General features: G+C 38.9%; 1 protein-coding gene across 1 annotated transcript in view; it reads right to left on the bottom strand.

The window, feature by feature from the left end:
- Positions 1–20,225, bottom strand: part of AAMDC (adipogenesis associated Mth938 domain containing) — a 40,247-nt gene that overhangs the window by 9,722 nt on the left and 10,300 nt on the right. Inside the window, exon 2 of the mRNA XM_032427252.1 lies at positions 18,232–18,381. Coding sequence (XP_032283143.1) covers positions 18,232–18,363 — 132 coding nt within the window. The 5' untranslated portion in view covers positions 18,364–18,381. The remainder of the gene's footprint in view (positions 1–18,231; positions 18,382–20,225) is intronic.

Raw genomic sequence — 20,225 nt, 5'->3', positions numbered from 1 at the left:
CACGAACACCACAGGAGATTGGGGGAGGATAGATTCTTTTTCTCTAACGTCATTTCCATTCATAGATGTTTAAAAGGCAAAATAAAAAAGGGGCTATTTTTTCACGTGATTACAATAATTGGTTCTTAAAGAAATGTAAGAGGATTAGATTAGATGCCTTTTTAGTTCAATGGGCCTGTGATCAATCCTAGAACCAGCCTGAGCTGCAGTTATGCTATACAGAACTTAAAATATTTTTCTGGGGCTATGACCAAGGTAAATATTTAATAGAATTACAAATCAGGATTGGAGAGCTTCACCTTCCTTAAGTAAACGCACTTAACTGAAATATCGAAAGATTGCTTCATCTAACAAAGAATCGCATCTACTTTGAGGAGCATCATGATTCCCAGACTCTAAGAGCTCACATTCTAGTATAAGGAAACAAGACCACTGCTCAAAATCAAGTGAAAGGTCAGTGAGAGTGCAAAACCATAATCCTTGGGAGATTCAGAGACTGAAGACAGTCGCAGCCCATCAGAGTCGCTGGATCAATGGAACTCAAGTGACAAATTTGGCTGCTGTGTGCTGTACTGCCCGCCCAGGGTGTCAGAGAGAGCAGTGAGAGATAACTCGGCAACAGCCTGTGGATCCAGGCATTGGGGGGTGATTACTCACAGCCTTGTGCAGAGGCCTGTGATTGGAGCATCGGCCTGTTATTGAGGTGTCCTCAACCTGTCACCAGCCCCTCCTCTGCTTCTTCCAATCCCTTGGGGCAAACCACTAAGGCTCTCTTCCCTGCGTGAGTGTCTGAGTCTGTTCCTCTTCTTTAAGAGGCTTTCCGTCACACTATGTGAGGTTGTAAAAGCTTATTGTTTTTTCTTGGGGGAAGACTATTAATTGTGGGAAAATGTCCAGCTAATAACGTCCATTATAGCAGCTAAACAACAGAGTGGCATCTTAGATGGCTGGCACATCTCCTCCTATTTTATGTTAAATATGAAGAGAAAACCTTCCTGAATTACACTTTCAAGGAAGCATTTCCTTCTGCTGAAATAAACGGTTAGTGGCAAAGCTGTTATCTAGCTGTGCTGCTGATAAAAGCAGATTCTGTGAGTGAAGGTTAAAGGATCTCTGGTCTCTGTCCCCTGTGGACCCTTCCTGAGTCACATTCTCATTATCGTTTGCCTGAATGAAGAGCCTCTTAAAAGACCTTCCCGTCTCTGCCAGGGCAGAGGCCTATTTGTGTTTTGTTTTTGTTTTTGGTGACACAGGCTACACTGGCAATCTGGCAAAGCCTGCGGCCCCCTTCTCAAAATAAAATTTTTAAATGCACAATATAAAATACATAGAACTGCAAGGACAACAGATTTTATACAACTAAAATGATCGAAATATGAAAAACAGATACGTGGTCCTGTAACATGCTTCTTTACTGGTTTAGAAGAGTGGAAATATCTTCCAAAAGCTCATTAACAGACTTGCCCTCACATCTCAGAGTGGCAAGTGACAGACTGCCAATCCATTCTGCCTCCACCCGGGGTCATATGGCCGCCCAGCTAGACTCCACTTTCTGTTCTCTCTTGCAACTGGCTACGGCCGTGGGACTATGCTATCACCAGTACAAGCTTCAGTGCAATATGAGCAGAAGAAAATGGGTCCATCTAGGTTTGGGCCTTAAAACACCGGGTGTGAGCTTTTCTTCTCTTTGACCTTCCTTTCGAGTTAGAATTCCAGCATGGCTACAACTAGTTGCCACCATTCAAATGCTCTACAGGATGGTGGAGCAACACAGAGAAAAAAACCAAGGGCCCCTGGCAGTACCCCGAGAGCTGTCCTCCCTGCCCCCAGCTCAGGCGGGCCACACTAATGTGAGAGAGAGAAATATATTTCTATCTTCTTTAAGCCACTAGATTTGGGGATTTCTATTACAGCAGCTTAGCCTTTAACCTAACTGATCCACAGACCCATGCCCAAACTAAACCATGACTGATTAGATGAATCATTTGGGGTAGAATAGATGTTAGGGAGTTAACTACACTAGACCCCAAGGGACTATGTCTTTTTTTTTTTTTTTTAAGATTTTATTTATTTATTTGAGAGAGAGAGAGAGAGCACATGAGAGGGGGGAGGGTCAGAGGGAGAAGCAGACACCCTGCTGAGCAGGGAGCCCGATGCGGGACTCGATCCCGGGACTCCAGGATCATGACCTGAGCCGAAGGCGGTCGCCTAACCAACTGAGCCACCCAGGGGCCCGCAAGGGACTATGTCTTATATGCAGAATATACACCAGGGAGCCATAGAGACAGTCACCTTATGGGAATTCAACTATATGTTTTTAGAAAAAGAGAGCAGGAACCATTTAAATAGTAAGGGTAACTCAGCCATTCTACTCAAAGAGCATATACCGTGGATTGAAATGAGATAGCAGCCATGCTTCTGTTATTCCTTCTATCTCAATTTCCTAGTTGCTGCCTCCAGTGTGAACCTTTTGTCGCACCAAGTGTGTTTCTAGTGTTTAAACCTACAATGTTCATTTTTCATATAACATGGACCCTAAATGCAAGGGAACTACTTTATCTGGTCCTGTATAGAAGATGACATGTATGTTCTAAAATTAAGGGAATCTTCTGGAAGGATTTGACTATAAGCAGTTTTCATCGTTAAGTGCTAACTTTAAAATTTAATCCCTGAATAAGATTCAAGTCTACCATATTAGTCTTAAAGTGATAGGATCTAAGGCTTGGAGGGGCCTTATATGTCTATCTAGCCCCAACTACCTATATGATAGAACCTCCTGTAAAAATAAATGTTGGTAGATATTGGTGACCAATTGAGGTGCTCTTCCCATGATTCTACTCTAGCATTTCCCCCCACAATTCTATGTCTATGTACATATTTTCCCTGCTCATTCCTTTGTTTACCCAGGAAACATCCCCTTCAAGAATCAGGTCAAAGATCACACCTTCTGTGAATACTCCCCTAAATCACTCAGGCAGTCTTAGGTGCTCCTTCCTTTCTGTTCCCATTGTAACTCTTTTGGTTCATATACTATATAGCACTACAATGTTCTCTTTGCTTAATTCCCCCATACAGCTCCTTGAAGGTAGAGACAGGTGATTTATCTGTAAATTAGGCTTTGAGACAATGCTTGGCACCCCATAAGCAATTCCTATATATTTTAAAATTTGAATTATGACAGTACATGCTAAATTCATTTTTGGATGCTGGATTAATTTGTTTGAGCTCCAAAAGAGGATTCTGAAAGACTGAAAAATCACCAGAGTCCGTCCTTTCATTCTCAGTAGCTTCCATCTTCTATTCTGTTTTTCAACTTTGACTAGAATAAAGAAAGCAATAGAAAATGCGTTCATTTTTACTAACAATTTTAATCAATTCCACATTTCAAAATTGGCCTTCTCATAAATTGTTGGTAATACCAATACATAACACAAATTCTATAAAGGGGAATTTGGCAATATCTAATCAGTCTACATTTACCTTTATACTTTAACCAGCAATCCTAGTTCTAAGAATTTACCCTGAAGATACACCTCCAACAAAACAAAAAACCATATATATATACAAGGTTATTCATTGTAGCACTATATATAATAGCAAAATATTGAAAGCAATCTAAGTGCCCATCCATAGGATAAACTGGATAAACAATATCACATTCACATAGTGCATTACTCTGCAGCTGTATAAAAGAAAAAAATATCTCTATGAACAGATACCCTGATTTTCATTATATATTAAGTGACAGAAAAAAAAAAAAAGAGCAAGGTATGCTACCTTTTGTGTAAGAAGGGAGTTATAAGAAAAAAATGTATGCATGTATGTGGGTGTGTATTTGTGTGTATTTGCTTATTTTTTCAAAAAAATACAGAATAGATAAACCATAAACTAATAAAAATCATTACTGACCTATTGGAGTGAAGGAGGTATGGGATGGAAGAGATAGGGAAAGGAGTAAAACTTTTCTAAGTGTACCTTGTTAAATAATTGTTTTGACTTTTGAACCATGTACATGTTTTATATATTCAAAAAACTTAATCACAAAGACAGGATGTAGGGGGACACTTAAAACAGTATGCCAACAGAAACAAATGAACTCAATTGTATCAAATTGATGATACAACAAAAAGAAAAGATAAATGAAGTTAACTTTTTGAGTGTTCTGACTGTAGGCCTAAATGGGACGTGTTTCAAGTACAAAAATACCTATAAAGATCTTGATTTTTATTCTGTGATCTTGATATTGGTAGTGATATTGGTGTAGTGGTTTCAGAACTGTTCTGTGTGTATCGTAGAGCACAGCAAATAAGTAATTACATTGATGGGGTTTGGAATTAGGGTTCTCTGTGTGAGAAGAAAGGCACAGATATGGAATGGGGGGATAAAAGAATCTTGAGGTGCTGGATGAAACTGGAGGTATCATTATGAACTCATTTTATATACACACACACACACACACACACACACACTTTATGGCTCTGTATACTGAAAGGGTATTGATGGAGTGACATCTCAGTGACAATGAGCACACCTAATACCCAGCTCTTGATTTCTAGATACCATTCTTCACTAAAAGGAACCAGGGCTCCTTGAAGAAATGGCTGATATATATATATCTTGCTGGGCCAAAAAACAAAGGCAGTGGTAAAAAACTGATGGGAACATGTCAAAAGAACACTGGCCAAATTTGGGACAATTTAAACCTCAAAAATATTACTAATGGCAGTGAATTAAAACATTACCTAATTCTATTTAAGCAGCTATAACAAAAGGCCACCAACTGGGTAGCTTATAAACAATAGGAATTTATTTCTCACAGTTCTGGAGGCTAGAAATCCATGATCATAGACTGAGTTTTTTTTTTTTAATTGTTATGTTAATCCCCATACATTACATCATTAGTTTTAGATGTAGTGTTCCATGATTCATTGTGTATAACATCCAGTGCTCCATGCAGAATGTGCCCTCCTCAATACCCATCACCAGGCTAACCCATCCTCCCACCCCCCTCCCCTCTAGAACCCTCAGTTTGTTTTTCAGAGTCCATTGTCTCTCATGGTTCGTCTACCCCTCCGATTTCCCCCCCTTCATTCTTCCCCTCCTGCTACCTTTTTTTTTTTCCTTAACATATATTGCATTATTTGTTTCAGAGGTACAGATCTGTGATTCAACAGTCTTGCACAATTCACAGCGCTTACCAGAGCACATACCGTCCCCAGTGTCTATCACCCAGTCACCCCATCCCTCCCACCACCACCCCCCACTCCAACAACCCTCAGTTTGTTTCCTGAGATTAAGAATTCCTCATATCAGTGAGGTCATATGATACATGTCTTTCTCTGATTGACTTATTTTGCTCAGCGTAACACCCTCCAGTTCCATCCACATCGTTGCAAATGGCAAGATCTCATTCCTTTTGATGGCTGCATAATATTCCATTGTATATATATACCACCTCTTCTTTATCCATTCATCTCATAGACTGAGTTTTTGTGAAGTCCTTCCTGGTTCAGAGCCGGTGCCTTCTCTATTCTCATGTGGTGGAAGGGATCTTTCTGCAGCCTCTTTTCTAAGGCACTAATCCCATTCATGAGGGCTACACCCTCATGACTTAAGCACCCAAAGATGCCACCTCCTGATGCCATCCTCTTTAGGTGTTAGGATTTCAACATATGAATTTGGGGGAGACACACACATTCCGAACATAGCATACATTAAATTAAAAAAGATAATAGGAGCCCATAGTGATACTAAAAATGGTAGGAGTGGCCAAAGGAAAGCTTGTCTTTACAGAAGAATCCAGCTATTGAATGTAGAAGGAATGACAGAAACATCATCATTTTGCAACCACTAATTTAGTAAAGTCAGGCAAAGATCAGTGGTCAATGCTAAAACCACTGGCTGAAAAGGTTGCTGGGGAACAAGATGTTATAAAGTTTCAAATTATTACTCTACAGATTACTTACTGATTACAAATGGAAAAATGTACCTTTACCACCATCTTACCCACATGATCACACCTAACCTCATCAGTACCTGGGCAAACTGACTGTACATTGCCTCCAGATGTGATACATTGAAGATATAACCACCTGTGAAGCATTCATGCCAAAAATTATTAACTTGCATCTAATCATGATAGAAAAAAATTGGATAAATCTAAATTGTAGACCGTTCTACAAAACACTGGCCTGGACACTTCAAAAATACCCATGTCATAAAAGAGAAAAAATGGGAAGCAACTGGTTTTTGATTAACAGACTAAAGAACATGACAACAGCAACAACAACAAAAAAGTAACATCACAACAAAATGCAGAGCATGACCCTTGATTGGATCTTGGAGTGACAAGGAAAGTCATAAAACATATTATTTTATTGGAACAATTATTATAATTTGACTATGGAATTGATGTTATTTAATATTATATCAATGCTGAGTTTCTTGAGTATAATTTTATGATAATGTCTGGTAGAATGGCTTTGTTTTAGTAGATACATGCTGCAGTATTTAGGGTTCATATGAAGTATCAAGTGTCACAATGTCAGTAACTTTCAAATGATTCAGCAAAAATAATTATCGAAAAAGGGAGAAGGAGAGGGGTAGTGTGTATGCCAGAGGGAGACAAATAAAGTAAATGTGGCAGAATGTTAACAACTGGTGAGTGTAGATTGATGGTATACAAGTGCTTATTTTTTTTTTTTCCAATTTGTTATGTAAGTGTGAAAATTTTCAAAATTTAAAAAAAGGGGAAGAGGTTCAACATAGAAGAAGCTCAACATAGGCCTTCTGTTGTCAACCAGGTTTACAAGGTGAATGGGAAAACAAAAGCAAAAGCAAACAAATGCAAGAGCTGAAAGGGTTAGGAATAGCTCAGCACATCTATCTTTCCTTAGGTAGCACTACCCTGAGCACCAGACCCTCTGGTCTGGTCAATTCTACAACTTTCTGAGAACTATGTCAACTCTATACCTATTGCCTGTATTATATATAAAAATAAAACCACAAAACCAACAAAAGTTATAGAGGACATTTTTGGGACTTCAGGGGAAATTTGAAGATAGACTATATATTAGATAGTACTATTTTACCAAAGATAATCTTATTTATGATAATGATATTGTAGCTATGTAGGAGAATGTTCATGTTCTTAGGAGAGAAATGGGGGCACCTGGGTGGCTTAGTTGTTAAGCATCTGCCTTCGGCTCAGGTCATGATCCCGGGGTTCTGGGATCGAGCCCCACATCAGGCTCCCTGCTCGGCAGGAAGCCTGCTTCTCCCTCTCCCGCTCCCCCTGCCTGTGTTCCCTCTCTTGCTGTATATCTCTCTGTCAAATAAATAAATAAAATATTTTAAAAAAAGAAAAAGGAAAGAAATGCTGAAATATGATATCTGACATTTACTCTCAAATGATTCTGGGGTGGGGAGGAAGTGTGTGTGTGTGTGTGTGTGTGTGTGTGTGTGTGTGTGTGTGTGTTTAGAGAAAAAAATATGGTAATTGTTATACTTGAGAGTATTAGATTAAGGGTATAGGGGAGGGATGCCTGGGTGGCTCAGTTGGTTAAGCATCTGCCTTCAGCTTGGGTCGTGATCCTGGGATCCTGGGATCGAGTTCTGCATTGGGCTCCCTGCTTGGCGGGGAGCCTGCTTCTCCCTCTGCCCCTCCCCTTGCTTGCGCTTGCTCTCTATTTCTCTCTCTCTCTCTCTCTCTGACAAATAAATAAATAAAATCTTCTTTTTTTAAAAAAAGGGTGTAGGGGAATTTATTGTGCTATTCATATGTAGGTTAAACATTTTTCTTTTTTCTTTTTTTTTTTTTTTTTAAGATTTTATTTATTTGACAGAGAGAGCACAAGCAGAGGGAGAGAGAGGGAGAAGCAGGCTCCCTGCTGAGCAAGGAGCCCGATGTGGGACTCGATCCCAGGACCCTGGGATCATGACCTGGGCCGAAGGCAGCCGCTTAACCAACTGAGCCACCCAGGCGTCCCTAGGTTAAACATTTTTCAAAATTAAAAGCTGGAGTAAAGTCCTTGGGTAATTGGTTTGGCTTTTGTTTTTTTTTTTAAGATTTTATTTATTTATTTATTTATTTGAGAGAAGGGGGAGAGGCAGAGGGGGAGGGAGAGAGACAAGCAGACTCCACACTGAGTGCGGAGCCTGACGTAAGGCTCAGTCTCACAACCTGAGATCTGACCTGAGCTGAAATGAAGAGTGGGATGCTTAACTGACTGAGCCACCCAGGTGCCCCAGTTTGGCTTTCTTTTAATTTTAAACTTGTGTTATATTTTCCTTCTTGACTCCTTTCACCCTAATAAAAGAATATATAAATGAATGACCCATGTATGTTTCCACATAGAAAAGTCTTCTCCCATAAGACAATTTTGCTTTAGGATAGAAATGAGCAAGGACAGTATGAGACAGTAGAAAAGTATGGGCTTTAGAGTAGGACTCAGGTTCAAATCTTAGTTCCAAAAATGATGAGTTGTGTGATCCTGGAAAAGCTGTATTTGACCACACACATAATAGTTGTTTAATGATTGGTAGCGATTTGGGAGGAGGTAGTAGTATTTAGTATTATTTAACAATAGTATTTAGTATTGTTATTTTAAGAACAGTAGTTGAAGACAATAGATTTTCTTGATATTTCCATTATGTAATGATGATAAAATGTGCCTCTTATTTATTTATTTAGATTTATTTATTTAAAGAGAGAGAGAGAGAGAGCACAAGCGGGAAGGGCAGGGAGAGGGAGAAAGAATCCCAAGCAGACTCTGCACCAAGCCTGGAGCCCAAAGTAGGGCTCGATTCCACAACCCCAAGATCACAACCTGAGCCAAAACCGAGAGTCAGACATTCAACTGACTGCACCACCTAGGCACCCCCAAATCTTCCCATTTTAAACTAATTAAAAAGGAATCACAACAAGCAGCACCTGGGTGGCTCATTCGGTTAAGCATCCGACTCTTGGTTTTGGCTCAGGTGGTGATCTCAGGGCTGTGGGATCGAGCCCCACTTGGGGCTCCTCATGGAGTCTGCTTGTCCCTCTCCCTCCCACTCTCTGCCCCCTGCCCCCGTCCCTTTCCCTCCCTCTGCTAGTGCTCTCTCTCTCTCTCTCAAATAAATAAATAAAAGCTTAAATTAAAAAAAAGGAATCACAATGTGATTCCTCAGAGGGAATGTCACGAAGAATAAAAAAGGAATGTTTAATGATATCTATAACGACAAATTAAATGCAGCAAACATCTATTGAGATCCCACTTTACAGACAGGCACTGTGCTGAAATGCATAGCTCTTGCCATTAGGGAGTTCACCACTTAATGAGGGAAACAGATAAATACACACTCATTATAATACAGGTGGACTGCACAAAGTGCTATAATAGAGGCACAAAGTATTACAGAAATACTGAGAAGAGAGTTAGCAGCTCATTCTCACAAGGATTGTCAGGAAGTGCTTCAGAGAGGAGATAATACAAAGGCTAAGAATTGAAGGATATATAAGATTTCATCAGGTATAAAGGGAAGCAGGTAATTCCAAGTAAAGGAAAATGGTTTTAGCAAAGGTACAAAGGAATGAAAGATCATGGTAAATTTGTAAGGGAGTAAGTATTTGGTATGGAATAACTAGGTCTTCGGGTGTGTTTTAAATATAGGAGATGTGATTGAAGGGAAATTTTGGAACCGTATCACTAAAAATTCAAGTATTTACTATGTAAAAGGCACTGTGGTAGAAGCTTTACAAAGATGAACATATTTAGTATTCACAGCAACCCCATGAAGTATATTATTTTCCAGGTCCCACCCCCAAGAGATTCTGATTGAGTAGGTGGGGAGAATGAGGGAGATAAAGAACATGCATTTTAAACAAGCACTCTAGGTGATTGTGATGCAAGAGATTCATGAATGACACTGAGAAATACTGACTGAGAGAAAAGAATGAATTTGCATGAAGGCAAGTTGCATACATTTAAAAAATTTATTCTTCCCAACTCATGCCATACTCTTACATCAACCTATGACAAACAGATATTATTATTCTCCGTTTACAGATGATGAAAATGAGGCACAGAAAGGCTAAATAACTTGTTTAAGGTTACCTAGCTAAAATGTGACAGTGCCTGGACTTATGAATCTAAATGTCTACTACATATCTCTATCCAGAAGCCCTAATATAAATTCAGGTTCAACATACTCCAGTTTCTCAACTCAGCCTTTCCCCCAAACACAAACACATTAATTCCTGCTCTGATATACCCAATCTCAATGAACAGCCCACCATGTACCCATTTATCCATGCTAGAATTCTCCCTCGCCTGCTAAATCTAGTAAATCACCTTATCCTGTCAATTTCACCTTCTAAATAGTTTTCAACAGTCTCATTTCCACCCACACTACTACTGACTTAACAATAACACCTTCATTTACTGAGTGCCTACATCACATCCAGCACAGTACATTAATCCTTAGATCAATTCTGCGAAGTAGGCAATGTTATCGTCTCCATTATATCAGTGAGGACTCCATGGCTTTGATTCCATGTCCTTTTGCCTCTATATAGGTGAGCTCCAGATCAACACCTCGGTTTTTCCTCTATCTTTGCCAGCCCTTAATCCCTCCAACTAGAACATTTAGTCTTCGAGAATACCTCCTCTTGCTTATTCTACTGACAAATAAAACTTTAAAGATAAAAACTAAACTTATGCCAACCCTTTCCCATTTTCCTATTATCATCAATCATACCTCCTCAGTGTTATAGGGTTTTTTATTTTCAGTTTTGTAGTTTTTAATCTTAAAGTTTGTAAGAGAATTATGATGTAATAGGAAGGAATGGGAAATAAAGTTAGAATATGACCTGGGTTTACTATTTGATTTCACTTTTTTTTTTTAGCTCTGTGTCTATGCAAGTTATATAACTTCTCTGTCCTTAATTTTCCTTAAATAAAGGATAAGGTTAATAGGAATATTAATTCATACAGTCCTATGTGGGAAAAGTACACTATATAGTGTTAAATCCATTTTTGAGGAGGAAGAAAATCTCTTCAATGTGGCACACACATATATCTTACAGCCATAATCTGGATAATCTTTGTCAGACACATCAGTCTCCTGCATAAATATCTCAAGTGGCTATGCCTTGTCCATTGAATAAGATGTAAACTCAACTCTGCAGACATTCTGTCAATCATACTACTGCCTACTCTTACACCTCTCTAGCTTCACTCTATAAAATAATCCAATGGAGTCATTTGGCTAACAAGCATTATGTCTTCTTATTCCTCAGCCTTCTCTCATTCTGCCCCTTCTATATCTCAATGCCCTCCCATTCCTTTAACCAATCCGGGTTTATTCCTTTTTTTAAGATCAAGGTTGGTAACTAACAAACAACTAGATGTCTGGACCAAAACAATGAGTACATGTGGTTCAAAACCAAGGCATGAACAAAGAGAATGTGCTGGAATTCTCTTTTTCTGTGGAGCTCAATTATGTAGGTATGACTGTTTACTATGCAGATTATGTAGGTGTAATTGTTTATAATGTGATAAACTATAAAACTTGAGAAAAGTTTTCTTAAACAAAATGCCTACAAATGCTGGATAAAAATAAACATCCCTTGAAATGCTTAGCTGAGCTCACAAAGGAAAGGGAAATTCCCAGAGGCCAAAAGTGAAGAGATAGTTGAAAATCAGAATGGTCAACTGACACTGAAGTAACACTGGGGCATTTGTTATTCTTATAGTCCTTTTTTTTAATTGTAATTTTTAATGAGAAATTTTATCATTGGATGTATATGTCACATAGAACGTGATACTCTAGAAAAAAGAGAAGTATGAAATCATTTTGTTTACAAATTACATACATTTGGAGTTATACTAATCTATTCATATGCTAAGATTTTCAATATTCAACTATTTTTTCATTTATGTAATTCATATAATTTCTTTTTTAAAAATTAACATATAATGTATTATTTGTTTCAGGGGTACAGGTCTGTGATTCAACAGTCTTACACAACACCCAACACTCACCACAACACATACCCTCCCCAATGTCCATCACCCAGCCCCCCCCCCCCGCTCCCCTTCAGCAACCCTCAGTTTGTTTTCAAAGATTAAGAGTCTCTTATGGTTTGTCTCCCTCTCTGGTTTCATCTTGTTTCATTTTTTCCTCTCTTCCCCTATGATCCTCTGCCTTGTTTCTCAAATTCCTCATATCAGTGAGATCATATGATAATTGTCTTTCTCCGATTGACTTATTTCACTTAGCATAATATACTCTAGTTCCATCCATGTCATTGCAAATGGCAAGATTTCATTTTTTTGATGGCTGTAATATTCATTGTGTATATATATACCACATCTTCTTTACTCATTCATGTGTTGATGGACATCTGGACTCTTTCCATAGTTTGGCTATTGAGGACATTGCTGCTATAAACATGGGGGTGCAGGTGCCCCTTAGGATCACTACATTTGTATCTTTGGGGTAAATACCCAGTAGTGCAATTGCTGGGTCGTAGGGTAGCTCTATTTTCAACTTTTTGAGGAACCTCCAAGCTGTTTTCCAGAGTGGCTGCATCAGCTTCCATTCCCACCAACAGTTTAGGAGGGTTCCCCTTTCTCCGCATCCTCGCCAACATCTGTTCTTTCCTGACTTGTTAATTGAAGAGACACTCTGAGACTAGGAGATAAGACTTGAGCAAGGTGGGACAATGGAACTGTGACACCCCTCCCAAATGTGCAGAGTGCCCTTCTTAAACCCATCTTCAATAAAATAATTGACAAAAAAAATCCAGGAAAAGGACAAGGAAACCTGTCTGCCTCAGCCAGCTGGGGCTCTGTGTGGGGAAAAATGTGTCCCTTGAGAATTTATAATCACAAACTTGCCTACACATCACTTTGCAGTTCAAATGTACACTATCAGCCTGATCTGGGAAGCCCCCAGTCAGGAAATTAACTAAAAGCTGTCCCATATTGAGAGTAATGTAGGATGCCGAGAAGAAACAAATATGTCTTTGACAGGACAAATGTCAAAAAGGACATAGTCAGACCATTCAGGATTCCCACAGATAAAAAATTACTGTCAACTAGAACACCCAGAAAAATTAGAATTAATAAATGAGAACCTTTTCAGACAAGCAAAAATGGAGTTTATCAACAGACCTTCACTAAAGGAATCTGCAAGGATATCAACTAAAAAAAAAAGAAAGAAAGAAATTGATCCACAATTGATCCAAGTTGCAAGAAGGAGTGATAAGCAAGGAAATTGGTATACATGTGGGTAAATAAAAGCAAACACTGATTGTAATGATTAAAAAACAAAGTATCTTAATTAAATAAGAAAGTAAGAAAATATCTATTTTTAAAGGAACTGAATTATTGGATAACAATAACGTGTAAGATGGAAGGGAAGTGTTGAGAGGAAAGTGTACTGAGGTAAAGATAAGAATTAATTTTAGACTTTAAGATTTTATTAGGATGAACTATATGAAATTCCTAAATCCAACTCTTTATCTATAAAATATTGTCAATCTCATGTGGTTCAACCTAATATATTACAATTTTAAAGATAACCACTAAGTGAATAGAAATAAAATGCACACCTTCCAGAAGAAGAGACAAAAGTGGAATAAAACCTCAACACAAAAAAAAGTGGACAATAGATGATACCATTAATATAAAAATTTGAATATGAAGAACAATACAAAATATGGGTTGTGGATACAGATAGATATTTGAAAAGTATAAAGGAAATTCAGGATACTGATAAGGGTGGAGAGAAAGAGATCAAACTTCTAAGATTTTATTTTTAAAACTGGAATATGAGTACACAGGTCTATTATTCTTTATAATTTGCAATGAATTAAACTTCTTATGTTTAATAATAAAATTTTTAAAGCCATAAAAAATTTTTTAAAGCCATAAAGTTACAAAGACAAAAAACAAAACAAAACAAAAAAACCCAATATGTAGTGTTTCCCAATTTCTGTGGTGTAAAACACTCCCACCATGTTTAAGATACCAATGTGACATCATTGAATGCAGAGTTAATAAGAGATGTACAGGGGTGCCTGGGTGGCTCAGTCGTTAAGCGTCTACTTTCAGCTCAGGTCATGATCCCGGGGTCCTGGGATAGAGCCCTGCATCAGGCTCCCTGCTTTGTGGGAAGCCTGCTTCTCCCCTCCCACTCCCTCTGCTTGTGTTCCCTCTCTCACTGTGTCTCTCTCTGTCAAATAAATAAATAAAATCTTTAAAAAAAATAAGAGATGTACAGTAGCACATATATACTATTTTCACCATACAGATAACAATGGATGTAAATAATTTCAAAAGCATAGAATGTAGTAAAATAATTAGGAATAATGAATTTTAAATATATTACCTGTGTCTTAAATGATTTATTTAAGTAAATTTATATAATTTAAAATATGTGTCTAAAAACTGGCTTACAAAATTCCTGAAAATTTAACAATCAATTCTCACAAGCCAGTGAAAGCCATGTCTAACATACCACTGCATAAGTATGAATCCAAAACAGTTCTTTCTTTCTTTTTTTTTAAGGTTTTATTTATTTATTTGTCAGAGAGAGAGAGGGAGAGCATACAAGCAGGAGGAGCAGCAGGCAAAGGGAGAAGCAGGCTCCCCACTGAGCAGGGAGCCCAATGCGGGGCTCAATTCCAGGACGCTGGGATCATGACCTGAGCCGAAGGCAGACACTTAACCAACTGAGCCACCCAGGCACCCCCAAAACAGTAATTTCTGAGTGATACCAGAGAAATTGTTGTGAAGAACCTCTGAAAATCCTCTTTGTCATAAAAGCAATGAGAATAATGGAAGAAGTGTAAAAATAAATTTACTCTGTTCTCTGGAAGTTAACAAAGGTTTCCAGTAATTCAGGGTGTGTTGATTACAAAAAAAAAAAAAAGATCGCTGAAAAGTGAGCTTTGTGCAATTTTAACTTCCCCTATCCTAATCTACTCCATCTCCAGTTCTGTGGTAGCCTTGAAAAGCAACAATCACAGTGAAAACTACCAGTCTGGAAGTCACGCAAGATGGAATAATGGATCAAAACTCCCTCAAACCTCCACTCCCAAAAAACTGTCATTATTTGACCTGTCTGATGGTTCTCTGGACAACCCAACTCATAGGCTGTCTTTATTTTATCTGACTTGGAGTTTGCCAGTGTAAATCTCTTCCCCCACTGCCACACCCAAAGAAGTTTGTCCAAAACTATCAGAGACAAATGTTTAACAATGTGGTTGCCTGATGCATTGGACAATAGGGCAAACAAGAGGTCAACCAAAAAACTCAAAAGGGAAAACTGGGAAATGAGATGTCCAGAGAGGGCTTTGAAAAGTTCTGATATGAACCTTGGTATTGAAATGGCAATACACTTCCAGGATTGTGCACATGCTCAGGAATGACATGAGAAAGCCCTAAGTTCACCACTCTGGCTGACCTTGAGACTCTACATAAGTAAGAAATAGGCAGAATTTTAAACAGCCTGGCTGAGTGTTGACTACATACCCCAAATTGCATAGAGCCCCTCGACAAACACTGGAACACCTACTGGTTGCAGGCATATAAAGACACCTCTGTCTAATCATTATTTCAGGAAACCATATTCAAAGAACTAAAGGAAAGTATGAGGACAATACCTTAAAAAATAGAGAATATCAATAAAGAGACAGAAATTATTTTTTAAAGGACAAAATAGAAATGCTGGAGTTGAAAAGTACAATAACCAAGTGAAAATTTCACTAACAGGCTCAATCGCAGATAAGAATCAGCAAAACTGAAAAATACATCAATTGAGATTATCCAATTTGAGAAAAAGGGAAAAAGAATGAAGAAAACGAACAAAGCCTCAGACACCTGAGGAACTACCATTTAACATTACAATATACTCATAATGGGTATCACAGGAGAGGAGAGATAGAAGGGACAGAAAGGATATTTGAAGAATGGCTGAAAATTCCCCAAATTTGACAAAAAACAACACTGTACACATCCACAAAGTTCAATATATTCCAAGTAGGATAAATTCAAAGTGATTCACGTGTAGACACATCACAGTGAAATTGTCAAAAGCAAAAGACAAAGAATTTTGAAAGTAGCAAGAGAGAAATGACTTGTCAAGTCCAAGGAACCTTTAACAGTTGGTTTCTCATTAGTAACCGATGAAGCCAAAAAAGTGGGATGACATATTCAAAGTGCTAAAAGAGAAGGACTTTTATTTTTATTTTATTTATTTATTTATTTGTCAGAGAGAGAGAGAGAGAGAGCACAAGCAGGGGGAGCAGCCGGCAGAGGGAGAAGCAGGCTCCCCACTGAGCAGGGAGCCCGATGCGGGACTTGATCCCAGGACCCTGGGATCATGACCTGAGCCAAAGGCAGATCCTTAACCAACTGAGCCACCCAGGCACCCCAGGAAGACTTTTAACCAAGAATTATGTATCAAGCAAAATTATCTTTCAAAACTGAAGGATCCACTTCCATCATTACAGCATGAAGAGCCCTATGACTTGCTCCAAAATGAAAATTATTAAAGGAAGCAAAGAAAAACTAAAAAAACCCACGAAAAAACAAAAACAAAAACAAATTTTATACCCACCCCAATAAAAAAAATTGGAAAAAAAGAAACCACTCAAAGCCTTTGGAAATTATCCTAAGAGCAAACAGCAAATGGAGAAACATCTCTTCAGGAAAATCTATAAATATTTGGTAGGAGAGGTGAGTATCTGTGGTTTTTCAGGAAGACTGCTGCCTGACACCCCCCCCACCGTGCTCCGACCCCCCAGCTTAGTGAGGTGGAGACTCCAGTCCAGACTGCTGCAGCCAAGAACACAGAATTGTTTCCTGCCTCAGCTACCAGCTGGAAGGCTTTGTTCCTGGGAGAAACAGGACTTAAGTGTTTCTCATCCCGCCCCCAGCTGTCTGTTGCTGAGACTAAGTCCTAAGTGAATGTGGTCAGGAGGCAGGTGCTCTCTTCTTTCACCCAACCTCTATCTTGGCCATGGCACAGTGAGAATACTGGAGGAAGTATAATACAAGGGAAATGCAAGTTCAAACCACAATAAGATAACATTTCACATCCCCCAAGATGATATATAATAAAAACAAAACAAAACAAACAATACTAAGTGTCAGTGAGGAGAGATTTAGAAAAATTGGAACCTTCAAAATTCCTAAACTCTAAAATCTAAAATAGTGCGTTTGCTTTGGAAAACAATTTGGCAGTTCCTCAAAAGATTAAATCTGGAGTTGTCATATGACCAGCATTTCCAATCCTAGGTATATACCTAAGAGAACTGAATGATTCTATTCATAAGAAAAGTCTAGAATAAGCACATCTATAGCAAAGAAAGTAGATTAGGGGAGCCTGGCTGGCTCAGTTGGAAGAGCATGCAACTCTTGATCTCAGGGTTGTTGTTTTTTTTTTTTTAAGATTTTATTTATTTATTTGAGAGAGAAGGAGAGACAGTGAGAGAGTACAAACGGGGAGGAGAGGGAGAAGCTGGCTCCTTGCAGAGCAAGGAGCCCGATGCGGGGCTCGATCCCAGGACCCTGGGATCATGACCTGAGCCGAAGGCAGACACTTAACCGACTGAGCCACCCAGGTGTCCCTTGATCTCAGGTTTTTAGTTTGAGCCCCACACTGGGTGTAAAGATTACTTAAAAAAATAAAATCTTTAAAAAAGAAAAGTAGATTAGTAGTTGCAGGAGTTGAGGGGAGAGAAGAAAGGGAATAAAGGGGAGTGAATGCTAATGGTTATGAGGTTTCCTTTTGAGGTGGTAAGTATATTCTGGAATTAGCACTGGTAAATATTGCACAAGTTTATGCCAATAAAAAGTCCATTGAATTGCATACTTTAAAAGGGTGAGTTAGGGGGCACGTGAGTGGCTCAGTTGGTTAAGCTTCTGCCTTCGGCTCAGGTCATGATTCTGGAGTCCCAGGAGGGAGCTTGCATGGGGCTCCCTGCTCAGTGAGGAGTCTGCTTCTCCCTCTCCCTCCACCCCTCCCCTTGCTCCTGCTTGCTCTCTCTCTGGCTCACTCTCTCAAATAAATAAATAAAATCTTTGAAAAAAAAGAGTGAGTTAGTGGTATGTGCATTACATTGAGAGAGAGAGAGGAATAACAGGAATAGTTACTTTCACTTGGTCATTATGGCTTAGGAGGTTGGAAATCACTTGGTCAGCCTTATGCAATGTCAACCAAACACTAATAGCTTACCTCAGTTCCTGTTTCTCTCCAATCCCAAGCCCGACTTCCCCCTGGCCACACTTTGCAGTCCTTATAGGTTTTAGTAGAGCCTTGTACTTTCATTTGCCCCCATGATAGGGAAGCAATTTCAGGGGAGGACATAAGGAACTTAACTGAACTCTGAAATTAAAAGAAAAATACGTTAAATAAGTTATGAAGTAAGGTTGAAACAACTCCAAAATACAGGAGCTATACTATATACAAAAATGTATTTTAAAATATAATACTATATACAAAATGCAGTAAACCCTAGTCCCCTATGAGTTAAGAAGCATCTTTGTCATTTATATGGTTGTGACTTCTTCTCTAGAGGTCTAAAAAGTAAAATGTTGAGTGCCTGGGTGGCTCAGTTGTTAAGCGTCTGCCTTCGGCTAGGTCCTGATCCCAGGGTCCTGGGATCGAGCCCCGCATCGGGCTCCCTGCTCCACGGGAAGCCTGCTTCTCCCTCTCCCAATCCCTCTTGTGTTCCCTCTCTCGCTGTGTCTCTCTCTGTCAAATGAATAAATAAAATCTTTAAAAAAAAATAAATAAAAAGTAAAATGCTAACTCTTGGCATCCTGAATCATTTGAAACTAGATACTACATTACTTCTCAGACTGGATGGAATTCTTGATATTTTTTGAGAGATAAAATTAAAAGATTTACTTCAGCATAATGGAGTGAGGAGGTTGACACATCATTTCTCCAAAAAGCAAGTATAAAGCTGGATAAACCTTTCAAAATAATAACTTGATACTCTAGAAATAATAAAGGCATACTATAAGCTGAGAAACACTTATTTATGAAAACCACTGGAATTTCAGAGGACAGTAACATGGCTTGTTGTTCCTGCCTGGGATTACTGTCATGCCCTCAATCAGTTCAGTTGGCACAGAGATTCAACTTGGTTGAGGCAGGATATGAAAATCAACAACAGTCTTGTTGCTTTGGCCAGAGGAGGCTTGATTAATTTAGAGCATTATATATTAAATTGGTGATCTCAGTGGCAAGCAAATATGGATGGCAGGTGGCTCTGCTTCCTTGCTATCGTGGGCCTGTTTGGGGCAAGCAATGGATTTGCAGAGTAGGCAGGGATTTAACAGGAATTTCTCAGAGCTGACATAGCCATAGGGGCCTTGATGAGCTCTCTACATATCCGGAGTGGACCAAATGCTGTGAGTGTATGTATCAAAGACAAAAACCAAGGAGGCCTAAATCATGCAAACATTTTGGGCTTGTGGAGCCAACAGCACATGCAAAATTGAGAAGCAAGATGGCTCAAGAGGACTTAGAATAATGTAAAAGCCAGGCAAGAAATGAAAACAGTCTGAACATTGCATACTCCTCAGTGCACACATTGACCCACAAGTACAGAGTAAAAGTCTTATTCGCATGAGGTATTTGAGCACAATCTTTCTTTGACTGAACACAAAGCTATACAGACACAGAGGAGGCCCCAAGGAAGCCAAGCTTAAAAAAAAAAAAAAAGAATAAAAATTAAAGGGGTGCTTGGCTGGCTCAGTTGGAAGAGCATGTGACTCTTGATCTCGGGGTCATGGTCCAAGTCCCATGTTAGGTGTAGAGATTATAAATAAATAAATAAATAAATAAAAATAATAAATTTAAAAAAATGAATAAATTTTAAAGATGGATCCTAGTGGCCACACATTGCATGGGAGATAGAATTCACAGATTTAGTCTAGGCAAGTGATTAAGTACAAAGAATAACATGCGGGGGGTGAAATCAGAATCCAGACTTTAATATACTATCTAAAATATTCAGTTTTGACCAAAAAATTGTAAGACATGCAAAGAAACGGGGGCACCTGGGTGGCTCGGTCGGTTAAGTGTCTGCCTTCAGCTCAGGTCATGATCCCAGGGTCCTGGCATCGAGCCCCAAGTCAGGCTCCCTGCTCAGCAGGGAGTCTGCTTCTCCCTCTGCCCCTCTCCCTGCTCATACTCTCTCCCTCTCAAATTAATAAAAC

The sequence above is a fragment of the Phoca vitulina genome, unplaced genomic scaffold (genome assembly GCF_004348235.1).
Source record: "Phoca vitulina isolate PV1807 unplaced genomic scaffold, GSC_HSeal_1.0 scaffold36, whole genome shotgun sequence".
NCBI classification, from domain to species: Eukaryota; Metazoa; Chordata; class Mammalia; order Carnivora; family Phocidae; genus Phoca; species Phoca vitulina.
This window is presented reverse-complemented; position numbering and strand designations above follow the sequence as displayed.